General features: G+C 38.8%; 1 protein-coding gene across 2 annotated transcripts; it reads left to right on the plus strand.

Annotated features, from left to right (window-relative positions):
• Positions 1–8,164: 8,164 nt before the first annotated feature.
• On the plus strand, positions 8,165–15,337 carry LOC104104614 (protein MID1-COMPLEMENTING ACTIVITY 1-like). Of its 2 annotated transcripts, none has more exons than XM_009612750.4 (9): positions 8,165–8,318; positions 8,611–8,690; positions 8,927–9,685; positions 10,670–11,085; positions 11,244–11,353; positions 13,656–13,727; positions 14,488–14,594; positions 14,732–14,825; positions 15,010–15,337. In XM_009612750.4, the coding sequence occupies exons 3-9, from the start codon at positions 9,278–9,280 to the stop codon at positions 15,060–15,062; spliced, it is 1,260 nt and encodes a 419-aa protein (XP_009611045.1). In that variant the 5' UTR covers positions 8,165–8,318; positions 8,611–8,690; positions 8,927–9,277; the 3' UTR covers positions 15,063–15,337. The 2 variants fall into 2 exon arrangements, with proteins under 2 accessions (XP_009611045.1, XP_009611046.1); XM_009612751.3 differs by having other exon boundaries at positions 8,178–8,484.
• The last annotated feature ends 38 nt before the right edge of the window (positions 15,338–15,375 follow it).

Here is a 15,375-nt window from a genome sequence, read left to right on the forward strand (position 1 = left end):
GGGAAAGGATCATACGAGTTGGAGAACTAGAGTGGAGACAAGCTGACCAACATCTGGAACGTGGCACACCTCAAAAGATATTATTGCTGATGAACATTATTCAAGCAGAAAGTATGTGTTGCACTCTTTTTTCTTTCGTTCAGTTTTTGTCCCAATTGGGTTTTTCTGGCAAGGTTTTTAATGAGGTAGCAACAGAAAGCATACTACAAAGACAGCAGCAATAAGACCTTTGATAGCAAGGCAAACAAGCAAGCTTACACTCGTGGATAGTTAGATAATCTTTGGTTCGATGACAAATTCCCACTGGGAAGTTAAGTTTGCTACTGAACAAAGGTTACCCAACCGTTCACGAGCACAAACCACTAGAGGGTTGTTAGATATTCCTTTGCTCGATAGCATAAATTTCTGAGGGGAAGTAAAGTTGTGTTACCAAGTTGAGAATTATCTAACAATTCATTAATGGAATCTTCGAAGATACAAGACTTCCAGTGTTCTAATTCACACTCTTCGCATTAGAACACTGGGGGGAATGATGCAACAATGACTGCCACGTCAAACGGGGAACAAAAATCCGGAAACTAAACGCATCATCGGGACTAGGGACTGTGCAGCCAGTCCCATAAAAATAAGTTGTACAAGATAGCTACAAGTAATGGCAATTTCTTTTCAGTATAGCAAATGCTTATGTATTTTTTGAAAATAAAAGGAATAAAATAAAATCCTTTTGTTTTTATCTTGTTTCTTGTCTGAACGATGAATAAACTTTATCATTTGAAAGTTAAACAAGTACTTCAAATGTTAGTGCCATAATGAATAGGAGACGTCCTCTTCAAGAAAACCGTAAACATAAAAGGACCCTCTCTTATATAAACCTCACGTTAAAGGGTTGGTTCCGGAAGAATCTATGTATGAAATCAAAAATGCCTTTGGGAAAAAATACACCCGAAGCAAAAAGGACGCAAAAAGTAAACTTGCACAAATACTTATAAAAACCCTCACGTTAAAGGGTTGGTTTCGGAAGAATCTATGCCCGAAATCTAAAATGCCATCGGGAAAAAGTACACCCGAAGTTGCATATAAAAAGGACGCAAAAAAGTAAACTTGCGCAAATACTTATAGAAACCCTCACGTAAAAGGGATAATGCTCGGAACCAAAATGCTTCGAGAAAAATGCATTTGAGACTACACATAGTAAAGAGCAAAAAGAAAAACGTGCGCAGAATTCTTGAGAAAGCGAAAAAGGTTAAAGACTTGCATGGATATTTAAACGAAAGTAAGACTCAAACGACACTTGAGCAAAATATATGTCTTTATTTACAAGAATGTATCAAAATGGTAAAAGTACAAAATGGGAAAAAGAAAAGAAAAGCTAAATTGCAGCACCTCCGGAACCAGGAGGAAGAGAAGTGTCCGCATTCCTGGGAGATGTAGGTGGGTCCACCGAAAGCTCGATATTTTCCCCAGTTTGGTCTTCAGCATCATCGCCTTCCGATCCCTCTTCAATTCCCGAAAACTCAAAACCGGAACCAGAAGAACCAGGAGCATCAGACTCTGCCGGGAGTCCATTTTTAGCAGCCAACTCAAGCTCTCGTGCCTTAGAAATTTTGGCATCAAAGTCAATGATACCAGCTTTGGCCTCTTCTAAGGTTTTTCTCCTCATGCTGTACATGGCATAAGTTTTTTCAACAACGAGGGAAGCCGCTCGGCACTTTAGTTCTTCTTTGAGTTGGGAAACGTCGACATAAAGGCTTTTCCGGGCGGACCTAGCAAATATGAGGATGGTATCAAGGTCGCGAACAGTTGAACTAAAGAGCCTGTTATGCTCGTGTCACGATCCAATTTTTCCTCCGTGTGACGTCATGACGGCACCTAGTCTCTATAATTAGGTAAGCCTAACATTTTGCGGAATAATGAAATAAAAATATAAATTTAACCAACTATTCAAATATACACAACAAATTCCAAAATCCGAAACATCGTGAATCACAAACTACAGAAGGAAAAATCTAGTGTCTCTATACATCAGAGTCTAACAAGGAAAAATACAGAAGACAATGGACATGAGAAAGAGTAGAAGGGGACTCCGAGGTCTGCGGACACGACAGATATACCTTGAAGTATCAAAAGATGTCCCGGCTCACTGATAGTGCGGCTGATAAAGTGCACCTGGATCTGCATACGAAAAATATGTGCAGAGAGTAGCATGAGTATACCACAATCGCTACCCAGTAAGTTCTAAGCCTAACCTCAGTCGAGTAGTGACGAGGTCAGGTCAGGGCCCTACTTGTAAATATATAATAAAACCATATAGAGTGTAATACCGCAATAAAATAAAGGCTGAAATCTAACAACAATGAAATCATAGAAGGTAACAACTCAGTACACAGAAACACAACAAGGGATCTCCCGAGATACCATATCGTAGTGCCAAACGTAAATGTGCAGGGGAATCTCCCGGAATACCGTTCCGTAGTCCCAAAGTAAATATATAGTACATGGGGATCTCCCGGAATACCGTTCCGTAGTCCCAAAGTTAATATGCGGCGCGAATGATAGAAATAGAAATACATCACGAAATTCTTACATTTTAGACTAAATACCAGCCAGGGAAGAAGCAGGAAATTCACTAAGCATGCTGCACATATTTCACATAAACAATCAAGACACGTAGACATGTTGTATTAGACTAAATATGATAGCTACACATATTGGAATAACTCAATTAAGAATGAAAATAGATTAGTACTCATTAAAATGGTATAACTCAAAATAACAGAAAAACATGTTGCTGCTCAGTAAGAAAATCGAGTTTTACCATAACTAGCCCGTGTACGTACTCGTCACCTCATGTACACGGCGCTCACATAGCACAATAGTTCCAAATCTTAATGGAATTTCTCCCACATAAAGTTAGACAAGCCACTTACCTCGAACTAAGCTCAATCAATCGGTCACAATGCCTTTCCCACTAATATCCGCGAACGGCCCAAATCTAGCCAAAAGCAATTACATATCATAAATACAAGAATAATAGACTCATCTAATTAACGAAATCAACACTTTAACGAAAATTCCGAAATTAACTCAAAAATCGCTTGTGGGGCTCATGTCTCGGAATCGGGTAAAACTCATAAAATACGAAAGTCGTTCACTCACGAGCCTAACCATATCAAATTTACTAAAATCCGACACCAAATGGTTCTCCAAATCCACAAATCAAACTTTCAAATCCCTAGCCTCCAATTCCCAATTTTCACCTTAAATACACACTAAATAGGTGAGAAAATACATGAGGAAGCAAGATTATTGTTCAAAAATAAGCACAAGGGACTTACCTCAAGAAATCTCTCGAAAATGCTCTCAAAAATCGCCCTAAACCGAGTTGCAAAGTCCCAAAATGACAAAAATCGCGAAGCCCTACGATTTTAACCACTGCCCAGGTATTTTCGCACCTGCGGAGCTTGGGCTCGCACCTGCGGGTGCGCTTGTGCGGCAAAATGTGCGCATCTGCACAAATCACTTACCCCCTCTGCCTTCGCACCTGCGATGAAAGGGCCGCACTTGCACGTGCGCGCCTGCGGAAACCCCTTCCGCTTCTGCAGACCTTGCGCACCTGCGACCCTTGACACTCCTCCATTTTTTCGCTTCTGCGCTTGCCTATCCGCATGTGCGATCACGCACCTACGGTCTCTCCACCGCATGTGCTAAAATGACAGATGCCTGAAGACTTCAGCAGCAACTCAAATCTAACTTTTGATCCGTTAAGCACTCGAAACTCACCCGAGGCCCCCGGGACCTCAACCAAGCATATCAACCAATCCTAAAACATCATACGAACTTAGTCGAGCCCATAAATCACATCAACTAATGCTAAAATCACGAATCACCCTCCAATTCAAACTTAAAGAACTTGAAACTTCAAATTCCTACAACCGATGCCGAAACCTACCAAACCACGTCCGAATGACCTCAAATTTTGCACACAAGTCATATTCAACATTACGGACCTACTCCAACTTCCGAAATCAGAATCCGACCCTGATATCAAAATTTCCACTACCGATCCAAATCTCCAAAAATTCGACTTTCGCCATTTCAAGCTTAAATGAGCTACGGGCCCCCAAAACACATTCCGTACATGCCCCTAAGCCTAATATTACCCAAAAGAGCTAACGGAAATGACGGAATTCCATTCCAGAACTGTCTTCATATAGTTCCGACTACGGTCCAAATTCTAAGACTTAAGCTCTCATTTAGGGACTAAGTTTTCCAAAACACCCCAAAACTCAAAACCAATCATCCCGGCAAGTCACAATAGCAGAAATAGATATGGGAAAAAATAGTTAATAGGGGTTCGGGCTCTAACTCTCAAAACGACAGGCCGGGTCGTTACAACTCGAATGTTTTCCTGTACTTCTCTTCTAGTTGGGTGTGTTTCGCCCCCACAACAGCCAACTCTTCAATTTTGGAGTTCAAGGCTGCCTCTAAGTTAATCACTCTTTCAGCGGAGGCAGCCTCATGATCGGTTGCAGCAAGAATGACGTCCTGGACTTCAGCCCATTTGACCTTGGCTTAATCAAATCTTAACCCTTAGCGGCCCAATTTCTTGGCTAAGGGTTACCACTTTTTTCTTGCTTTGCTGCAAACGAGCCTCCAAAACAATGGCCTCAGTAGCTTTGATTTCCAGTTCTGAGAGGCGGAGAACAGTTTGGTTCTGTTCCACCAAAAGCTAATTCCGTTACAAAGTAAGATCCTCCTTCTCACGAATCAACCTCTGAAGACCCTCAGAAGAAAGAAAGTTGGCCTACAAAACGAGAAGAAGTCAAACTTAGAATATTTTCATACAAAAATAGAAGAAGTGATGAAGGAAGAAAGGAACGTACCGCTGCGGCGTTATGCATGGCGTTGTTCAACAAACACTCTCCTGAGAGTGCCTGAATCTTTTCCAGTCTTTTTCTGAAGCCAAAGGCTTCCGATAATTAGCAAGCTCCACCGGCCGGGATAGCAAGCTGCATTCGGTAGAGATCGAAAGAGTAACATTCCTCCTCCTTTGTGGATCTTCAGAATGGACAACATAATTTTGCCCCAAATTCCCATGAATTGGGGACTGTGGAAGAGGAACACCTTCTTCATGGTCAGATGTGGTCGATGTAGGTGATGTAGCAACTGTTGATGGAAGTGTGGATGAAAATGGAAGTGATGTAGCAGTTGCTTGTGTTGGTGAAGGTGGAGATGAAGCTGATGGAGTTGAAGAGTGAGAAGCAGAAGCATCAAATACAGTGCTGGCTGTTGGATGCTCGCCAACCAAAGACATCAAGGACCCAGTACTCAGCCCCGCACGGTTACGACAATTGGGGTCCGAAAACGGGAGTTGGCATTTTCTACCAAATTAAATTCTCCCCAAAGTGCCGAGACATCGTCTTCAGCTGGTGTAACTATCTCAACAGGTCGAGCATCCTGTTGAGCTGATGAGGATCATCGCCTTCTATGTAAAGAAGCTCCTTCATCAACAACTTCTTCATCATTATCAATTATCACGGTGTCTATGACCGGTCCGGAAGGAGGACCAATCATTATCGTCACTGGAGATGACTCGGGGGCATCAGTGTTTGCCCTCTTATTCTTTTCCCCGGCCGCGGAGGAACGTCTTCTATTTGGTTGCTTATCCTCCGGTCGGGGACTCCATAAAGAAGTGTTTGCGCCCGAAACAGGCCTGGAGATACCTGTTGGAGTAAGTGCTTCCTGAAGCAGCCTCACTGTATCAACAAGATCAACTAAAACGTCCTCCTCGGGGAAAGCAACAGAGCCCGCAGGTAGACCTAATTTGGTGAACAAGTCAGAAGGGTTCAACCAAGTTCTTCATATACAAAAAATGGAAGCAAGGTAAATTAAAATTACCATGATTTTTGGCCTTTCACCCGTATTTAAGGGCCAGTTCTTTCCACAAATGAGTTTTGGGCGTCATGACGTCCAAGATCTTCTCAACCCACTGGTCCAAACCTTCCACCACCGGTGGAATCCATCGAGTTGCTGAAACATGCGAAGGGTGAAGAGGGCTTACAGCCATAAAAGAATATCTAGTAAAAAGAAATACTAAACAAAGAGCTTACGAGTGTGGCTCCAAGCAACCGGAAAGGATGAAGCCATTGTCGGAATGATGTCATTGGTGGCAACTGCAACGAACCATTCAATCTACCCACGGTCGTTGTCATCATCCATGCTAGACAGCAAAGCATGATGGCCACACTTGTAGAGATTTATCATTCCCCCGTGGAAGATTTTGGGGGAATAGAGATTCATCATATGAGCTAAGGTTAGCTCCTCTCCAGTTTTCTGGCATAAACATCGAAGACGGGTGACCGTCCTCCACACTGAAGGACTTACCTGTGCCAAACACACTTGGTAGCGAAGGCAAAACTTCGCAATCACGGAATCAAGCTCTCCACTTAAAGAAAATATGTGTAAAAATATGTAAACCCTTCCTTGGGAAGGATCACTCACTCCGATAGATCATGAGCAATGATATCCAACTCATGGCAGCGACAGTCTTCATTCACAACAAGAATACTGGAAGGACAAATGGAAGAAGGGTACTTGCTACAACCCATATACAAGGGTTAGCAGTAGGGAATTTCTCTTCAAGGTCCTTTGTGATACTGAGTTTTTTTGGGATGATGGAACCCACCGTTGGAGGAGCAAAGTCCTCGACTTTGTTCTTGTTCTTTGAAGAACCAGCACGCTTGGAGGAAGAAGCCATTGAAAAGGAATAAGGAAATTATTTTGTGTTTGAAGATAATTGGAGAAAGGATGGAAAACAAAGATGCAAATCAGAAGCTCGAGAAATTATGAAACGCAAAGGAAAAGAATGTTACGTATAAGTAAAATTTTGGCGGCTAAATTCATGGCCATAATTACCTTGATAATCGGTAAAAGTTGACGCATTTTCGGGACATTAAATGCGGAGAGACGTGCATCTAATCAACTGTCAAGATCCTTCAAAGGGAGTTATAGAAATTTCCGCCAAAATGGTATTTCTATCAACTTTTCGGTAACACAAAGGTATGTCACAAGCAAAGGGATTATCTGTATAGGGTAAAATATGATATGACACGTGGTCGTCTAAAGGGAGGACACGTGGAACCAAGACGGGGATGGCCGAAGACCGAACGCAGTCATTTCGCTTGTCACCGGAAAGGATAACGTTCATAAAGGTGTATTAAATGCTCTGCGCCCGATAGCATTTAATAAGGAATATTATGCAACATTAAGAGCGACGGCACGTGACAGAGAATTTGGCATTTATATTCACCGTTACATCTTCATCAATAACCCTCATAATTGACATTAAAGTAGGACACAATCCTATAACTTCATTCCCTAGATATAGCTATAAATAGTGAGCTCAGTTATCATTGTAAAGGACACGAATTTTCTGGCTGAACTTATACTACATTCTATACAAAGTTCAATACAATCTTACTTTCTTGCTTTTTGATCTCATGCTGTGCCCGAAAATCGTGTTCACGAAATTATCATCTCTGCTGCTCTATCTACATTCTAATGTTAAGTAATGTATATTTCTTCAATTATTGCATTATTTCTGGATCAAATTAGTTCATTTGTCTAGAAAACATGTATAAATTAAACTGTACCGTTTTACGAGTAAACAAATATCTAAATAATTAAATATTTATGGAGCATTTTTAATTTCTTTTAGTCCAATTTTACTTCAGGAATTGTCAATTTCACTCACCAAATAAGTAGAGAGTGGACAATATATTGTTTTTGAGATGACAAGCATTAAAAAAAAAGCAACAAATGTTAGTAATTGTTAATGTCTGACTTTAAAAAAATAAAGTAGAGAAATAAAGAACACTAGAACAGTATGAGCATATCATGTGGGTTTCACCGTCGGTTGTCTGAAAGAGAAAAAACAGTCAAAAGGATGAACTGTGACCAAAAGTATTCTTCACTTAAAGAAAAATTACGAAACTGGTTTGACGAAAAAATGGAAGCAAAGTAAAAGAGAAAGAAAACAAAAATTGCAAAACCCGTGAAGGCAGTGGCATATACGCAAAAAATAAGTAATATGGAGGGTGTTTCAGTCAATTAAAAATAACAGCAGAGTGTGTATGCACTCCCGGCCAAATAAAAGTCACATAAGTATTCCTTTCTCTTACTCTGTTGTAACAGTGTAGATAACGGAGCTCCCAGACAAGACACACCGAAGCGAGCCGTGACTAGTGTTTATCTATCTCTCTTCTCTGAATCATTCCAAAACTGCATAACCAGAAGCTTCTTCGCGCAAAGCAATGACTGTAAATTACTAAATCACAGACTAACCTTGTCCATTTCCTCTCAATTTTACGTTTTCTTTCACGTATTTCAGTTCATAGAAAGTTGCATTAACCATTTTTTAAAGCTCTAGTCTGTATCGAAACCCGAAAGCACGGAAATTTGTGTCCTTTCGAGTTTGAAAAACTCGTACGTTTGCATAAATCGTTTGTACAGCGTTAGTGTGAATATATGCATGGAGATATGCGCAGCTTTTTTTTTTTATTCTTCAACTTTTTTTTGTGTGTGTAAATTGTGATTTTAATTCCATTATAGGTTTACCTTGCAAGGAATGCTGAAAGGACCACGGGATTGCGGTGGAGTACAGTGAGGTGACGGCGTCACCGTTAATTCAGGTAATGTTGTTGCACTTTTAATGGAGTTCTACTAAAAATATGTTAATTTCTTTTCCATTTTGTTATCCAGGTAGTTTCTCAATATTCAAAAGACGAGTCAAACGACATATTTCCTTTATTATTTGCTCTTTTATTGCCTTTATCATTTTTGTCGAAAAGGAAATTGAAGAGGTATAATAGAATCTTAGACTATTTTTGATATCTCGTTCCCTCATTCTTTTGAGCTTCCATTGCAGCTCAATACTGGTAGCTGCACTTCCATTGCCGGATCTGTTGCAAGCAATCTTTCTGAGTGCATTTTGACTACATATCGGTGCTTTTGAGTGTATTTTGATGGGACTGCATGTGTGTATGCTTGAATCTGATGAATTTTGCAAAACGGATGTTTATAGAAGTCTATATTAAGTCGGCAATGTTGTTCTCTCCAAATTTTACTTAATGATATTGACTTGGAGAGAAATCTTGGATTTTTGTTAAAAGTTTTGAGCGAGTGCTGTTTATAAGGAGTTGATTCTATTGATCTGGAGATGTGCTTCTTATTGAACTAAAAAATTAGAGGGAGTTGAGGAACAATCCGGAATTTAGATATGGCTTCATGGGAACATTTTGGGGAAATCGCAAATGTCGCCCAGCTTACTGGCATAGATGCGGTGAGGCTAATTGGGATGATTGTGAAAGCTGCTACCACAGCCCGGATGCACAAGAAGAATTGCAGGCAGTTTGCGCAGCATCTCAAATTAATTGGAAATTTATTGGAGCAGCTCAAGATTACTGAACTTAAGAGGTATCCGGAAACCCGAGAGCCGTTGGAACAACTTGAAGATGCATTAAGGAGGTCTTATATATTGGTCAAGAGCTGCCAGGACAGGAGTTATCTTTATCTGTTGGCTATGGGGTGGAACATTGTCTACCAGTTTCGCAGGGCTCAGAATGAGATTGACCAATATTTGAAGATTATTCCTCTTATCACTCTAGTGGATAATGCTCGAGTCAGGGTATGGAGACATTGCTCTTTTATCCATAGTGCTGCCGTTCCGCTTTATATGCTTCCATTATCTGTTTGTTTCATTGCACTTCCATCTTAAGATCTATATTTGTTGTTTCTCATTTTTGTTGATGACATGGCGGGGATATATTAGAGTTTGATAAGTTCATGATTTGAAGTCGGAATAATTGGTCATAATTCAACTCCTGGTCAGGTCATTACCTTGTTTTGATACTCTGTTGTTCAGATCCTTCAAACTCCTTGCCGTACCCTTGTCGATCCGACACGATTTGGGTGTGTGTGGGATCCGTGCCAAGTAGTATAGGTTGATAGGGTATTTGGTTTGATTTTGGGTGTATGTCATATAAATATTCACACAAAGTACTAAAACACTTTGTTATTATACGAATTACTTATGAAGAAGTATGTTGAGTTGATATTTGGTTTGATTTTGGGTTCATATCATATGTACTCGCTTCTTGTAATGCATGACAGAGGATGAAAAGTTCTTTTAACAACAATCAGCTCTTTAAGCTACTATGGAAACTATAGAATGTTTGTTGATTCTTGATATGGAACAAGTAATCTTTTCTCAGAATTTGAATGAGAGAGCAGGCCCATATACTTTTGGATATTGAAGATATTTTGAATCTATTACAACGGACAAGGGTCAGTAGTATTTTTTTGCTATTTCATCCATCTTGGTAGAATCGCTTTAATCATCTCTTGAGGTGAGATTTTCTTATCAAGTTTGAGTAGGAGAAAATTGCAGTGGTTATAAGACAGTGCATCTGTTACAATAAGAGCAACCTGCTACTTTACCTAATTTCTTGTTTAATATCTACTCATGCATGATTATAACCGCATATACATGCATATGGACTGCTACTGCTCACAATTGGAAAGAATATATACATACATATACTTTGTGTGAACACTAACCGATATCTGTTCTATCCCAAGTTGATAGATCTTGCTTTCCATATGTTGACAGGAGAGGTTGGAATTTATTGAAAGGGACCAGCATGAATACACATTGGAGGCTGAAGACATGAGGGTGCAAGAAGTGATTATGAAACCAGAGCCTTCTAAAGATGATACCATTATATTAACGAAGAACCTTTCTTGTTCCTACCCAAGAGTACCTATCAATGAGGCAATTAAAAAAGAAAATGAAAAACTGCAACTAGAATTGCAACGCTCACAAGCTAATTTAGATGTAGGTCAGTGTGAATTCATTCAGCATCTTCTGGATGTCACAGAGGTAGTTGCCACTAACTCTCTATCATTGAAGAGTTCACCTACCAAGCCTCCCAAAAAGTTGGATGAAAGTTACTCAAATGTCGATAGTTACACGGAACATTACGTTGAAAGTTATGCCAAAAGTGAAGAGAAACGGGAAACTTCAAGGTAAGTAAAAGATAATATGATTTTTGCTAAAGTATGGTAGCTAAACTGTAATTCTCTATGGGAGGCTGTATCTCTTAGACTCGTAAATCAAGTGCGAGGATATGGTCCATATTGCCTGCCGTCAACTGATTCTTTTAAATGCTTAAAAATATTTACAGAAACGCTTCATCAGTTTCGTCCAAACATGAACTGCTGTCTTCAAAGGGTTCACATAGATATGAAGAGTGGCATTCAGATCTGCTCGGCTGCTGTTCAGAACCTCTCTTGTGTATGTTTTAGAACTTGCTTTATGTTCTTTATGTCACCTTTCTTGTGATATTTCATTCTCATTATGGTAAAAAGGAAAACGCAACTGAGTGATGCTTGATCGAAAGCCCTTGATAAAAAACATTATCCTCAGAGGTCCCTCTCACTTGTCTTCAGCTAGCATTTGGGATCTGCATCAGCAAATACAGCTTATTTTTTAATAAGTTAGCAAATACAGATTACTGTCACCAAGCAAATGAAACTTGGCCAATACTTCTAAATTTATCAACAAGATGACATACATTTGAAGTAGAATGAGAAGTGTGAGAGCAGTGTTTTGGATAGTGTGCGGCGACAAATAGCGACGAGGGCCTGCTTCACTGAGGCGAGAGGCGAGCAGCGAAGCGCTCGCCTTTTTTATGTGAAGCGACAATTTATACAAAAAATATAATATATATATTTAGTTTTATATATATATATATATATATATATATAACTAAAAACTCAATAGCAATAATATATTAATAAATATATCAATTCAAAACTTAAAAATTTAATAGATAGTCATAGGAGATTCATAAACTAAAACAAGCAACATCTATATGCAATTAACTCTGCTCTATAAGACTAACTGAAAAAAAGAGTAAATTTTAGGTTTGATTTGAACTATGAAGAAGCTCTGTGTCTGACTGCCTCTGCCCGTATCCATGATTAAAAAAACAGAGCAAAACAAAAAAAGAAGAGAAGAAAAAAAAGGAAGGGAAGAAAGAAAGATATAAAGCTAGCTCAAACCTCAAAGAACTCTCTGCTACTTGCTCGAACAACAGAGCCAAAAAAAAAAAAGAAGAAAAAGGAAGAAAGAAAGAAGAAAGAAAAAAGGAAAAAGAAGAAAGAAATTTTTTTTGACAGCAATGGTTGAAGAAAAAAAATGGATAGCAGAAACTAGAAGAAGAAAGAAGAAATGGACAACATACCTGGGTTATGATGTCGCTGATGAACTAAAAAGAAGATGAAATCCCAAGCCCTAATATTTGGTTTATTGATCGAAAAAACAAACGGCGCTGATGGTTGTTGAAGGAGAAAGAAGTGAAAAACCCAAGCCCTAATTTGTATTTTAATCGTCGTTTGGTCGCTGCCTTTTTTTCCCCAAAAAGCGCTGCTACACATCGCCTCGCACATCGCAGCGCCTCTCGCTACATAGGCAAAGGCGCTCGCCTTTCTGAAATCGCCACGCAACAGAGCAAAATGGCGCCGGCAGCTCGCATCGCATCGCCTCACGCTATTAGCGCTGAGGCGAGCGCTATTTACAACACTCTGTGAGAGTGCCTAGAAAGAGACAGGATAGAAGGTTGTCAAACTTGTGCATTGCAAGTAGTTACAATAAGCTTAGTTAAGCTAAACAAACGTGAGGATAATGATAAGGTTTTCCCTTCTATTTCAGGGTATATTACGTTGAATTTGATGTTTATTGCAAACAGAGAGAGAATGAGAATAAGCACATGATCTGTAAGCGACCTCTACCTTTTGCTACACCGATTGCATCATTTGACACAGTGCTTTTTCCAGTTTCCCTTTCTGACCTCAAAAAATGGATGAGGTCTACCCTCTAATCATCGCCATTTTGATCTTCTGAATCGCCCTAAAGCTGGAGTGCAAGTACTTGTTCTTTTCTTTCACGTATGAGCTCTGAATTCGGAGTGTCAAGATTTGACACATTTTAGCTAGTAATAATAAGTTATTTGGGAATTCTTTCTGTGTTCTATGAACAGAACACTCCTTTCTATATGTATTCTGAGTTCTGATCTCTTTTGAGTGGTCAATAGCACAAAAAATTTTACTCCAAGAGCGAACGAAATAAATTGTAGTAGGTCCAGACATGGATCTTGGTTGTGTCATTCTTGCTCAAAGGAGCTGGACGGGTTCCATTATGATGTGGCTGAAGTAGGACACTGTAGTACATCTACTAATTTTTTGTTACTATCATTTTGCCTATTACTACAGTTCTTTTTTCTCTATTACTGTCTAGCAAGCCATTTTATAAAAGATGCTGTTATCTGAAAGATCAGCGAGAACAGATACTGTATCCTGTAGTTGGTGTCTGTGTCTGTTGTTCCGCATGTGTAATAACCTTTGCTTTCAATGAGAATACTTAAATTAGTTAGATGCGTGACTCCATATGTTTTCATATGATACATGCTCACAAAGGGAGGATGATTTGTTATGACACCAAATATAGAATTATCTGTTTCATCATTGGGACGATGTCATTATATTAGGTTCAATATCAAGATATTCCTAGTTAATACTGTGTCTTTTCATTGCAGGTATTAAAACCGTTTTCTTTCCTTGTGGTACATTTTCTAAAGTTGCCAGTGTTGCTGCAGACAGGCATATATGTAAGTGGCTTTATATTTTATTTAGAACTTTCTGGTCTATTAATGGCTCTACTAATTGTGAGTGATGAGGAGTGAAAATGAAGCCGTCCTTTTCATTCATCAATCTTCTTTCTCTTTCTTAAAATAAATGAAGAACTGGTTAAATTAGTTACCCTTTTTTTAAGATATGTGTAACTCTTTGTCATATTTATATTTCTGCAAGTGACTGCTGACAGACGTACTAGTTTGAGTTGCTAATACACATTGTAAGAGAAACTATATTATGTTTTCCGGTTAATTTTAACATTAGAGTCTACTGTTTTTTGTCAAGTGTTGCGTCTTTGCTGAAAGTTTCAATTTCCGAGTATGATGTAATCTTGGGCCAGGACTATGAAATTATAGTCTTCTTTTGAGAAAACTATAATTAGAAGTTTGACATATAAAGTTTTTGGACCATCAAAGGTTGGTCAATCCCTCTTTTCAGACTAGCATTGCCTCCCTTTTAATTGCATTGATCTTCTAAGAAAATAAAAACAGCAAGGTCAATGCTTGACTATGTCTTGTAAGTTGATTCAGCAAAAATCTTGAAAAGGTTATGCATACCCTTAAATTCTGTGGGCATAATTAGATATCTTACTTCTATCTTTGTCAGTTGAAAATACAAGAACCATTTTCTTGACTTCTGTATCAATTAGTGTAGTTCGACAGCTTGTTTTTTTAGCTTATTCATTTTTATACTTTTGAAGCTAACAATATGAACTTTTGAATGTCTGTTATGTAGCATCAGCGGAAGCTTGTAATGAATTAATGGCTTATTCTTTGATACTATCCTGCTGTTGTTACACATGTTGCATCAGAAGGAAGCTTCGGAAAAAGCTAAATATCATGGTAAAGAGAAACAGTTATGATACATAAGTACCTTCATGCATGTTGTGTCAATAATGCTTCTTTTGATTTGAGATGCAATAAATTGAATACCCTCGAGATCTCACGGGCCCTGCTAAAAAATTTTCTTTTCTTTTCAGGGTGGCTTTGTTGATGATTTTCTTTCTCATTTAATGTGTTGTTGCTGTGCTCTTGTCCAAGAATGGCGCGAAGTGGAGATACGTGGGGCTCATGGTATGCTTCACTGGAAAATCCTACTCTCTATTTTATATGTTTATGTATGGTGCTTTTCTGTGTTAGCAATATTTGGCTGGGAATTTCTTTGTAATTTCTTAACTTGATTTTTTGGGATTTTTAGCAGTCAGTTGGTTCCTAGTATAACTTCCTAATTGTGACTGTATTGTGTTATGATATGCAGGTTTAGAGAAGACAAAAGTGAGCCCTCCAACCTCTCAATTCATGGAATCTTGAGAAGTTAAAGTTTGCATTTTAGCTTTAAAAATATTAAGAAGCATTATACAGAGGTAACGGTTTATTACTGTTGTCACTTTATACGTGAGAGTATTTTTGCGTGTTCAAATCTTCCTTGCTGTAGAGTTATTCTTTTACACAGGCTCAGTTTGTAAAAATGACGAAGTTTACATTGGTTCTTTGTTCATTCGTTTACATATGGTTATACATGCATGTGATGTACGAATCTGTCACTTACTGGGTGTACATACAGGGAATATTTTGACATCTGAAAATGGTTTGGGTCTCCGTGCTCTGATATATTTTTATGTAG

The sequence above is a fragment of the Nicotiana tomentosiformis genome, chromosome 2 (assembly GCF_000390325.3).
Source record: "Nicotiana tomentosiformis chromosome 2, ASM39032v3, whole genome shotgun sequence".
In the NCBI taxonomy this organism is placed as follows: domain Eukaryota; kingdom Viridiplantae; phylum Streptophyta; class Magnoliopsida; order Solanales; family Solanaceae; genus Nicotiana; species Nicotiana tomentosiformis.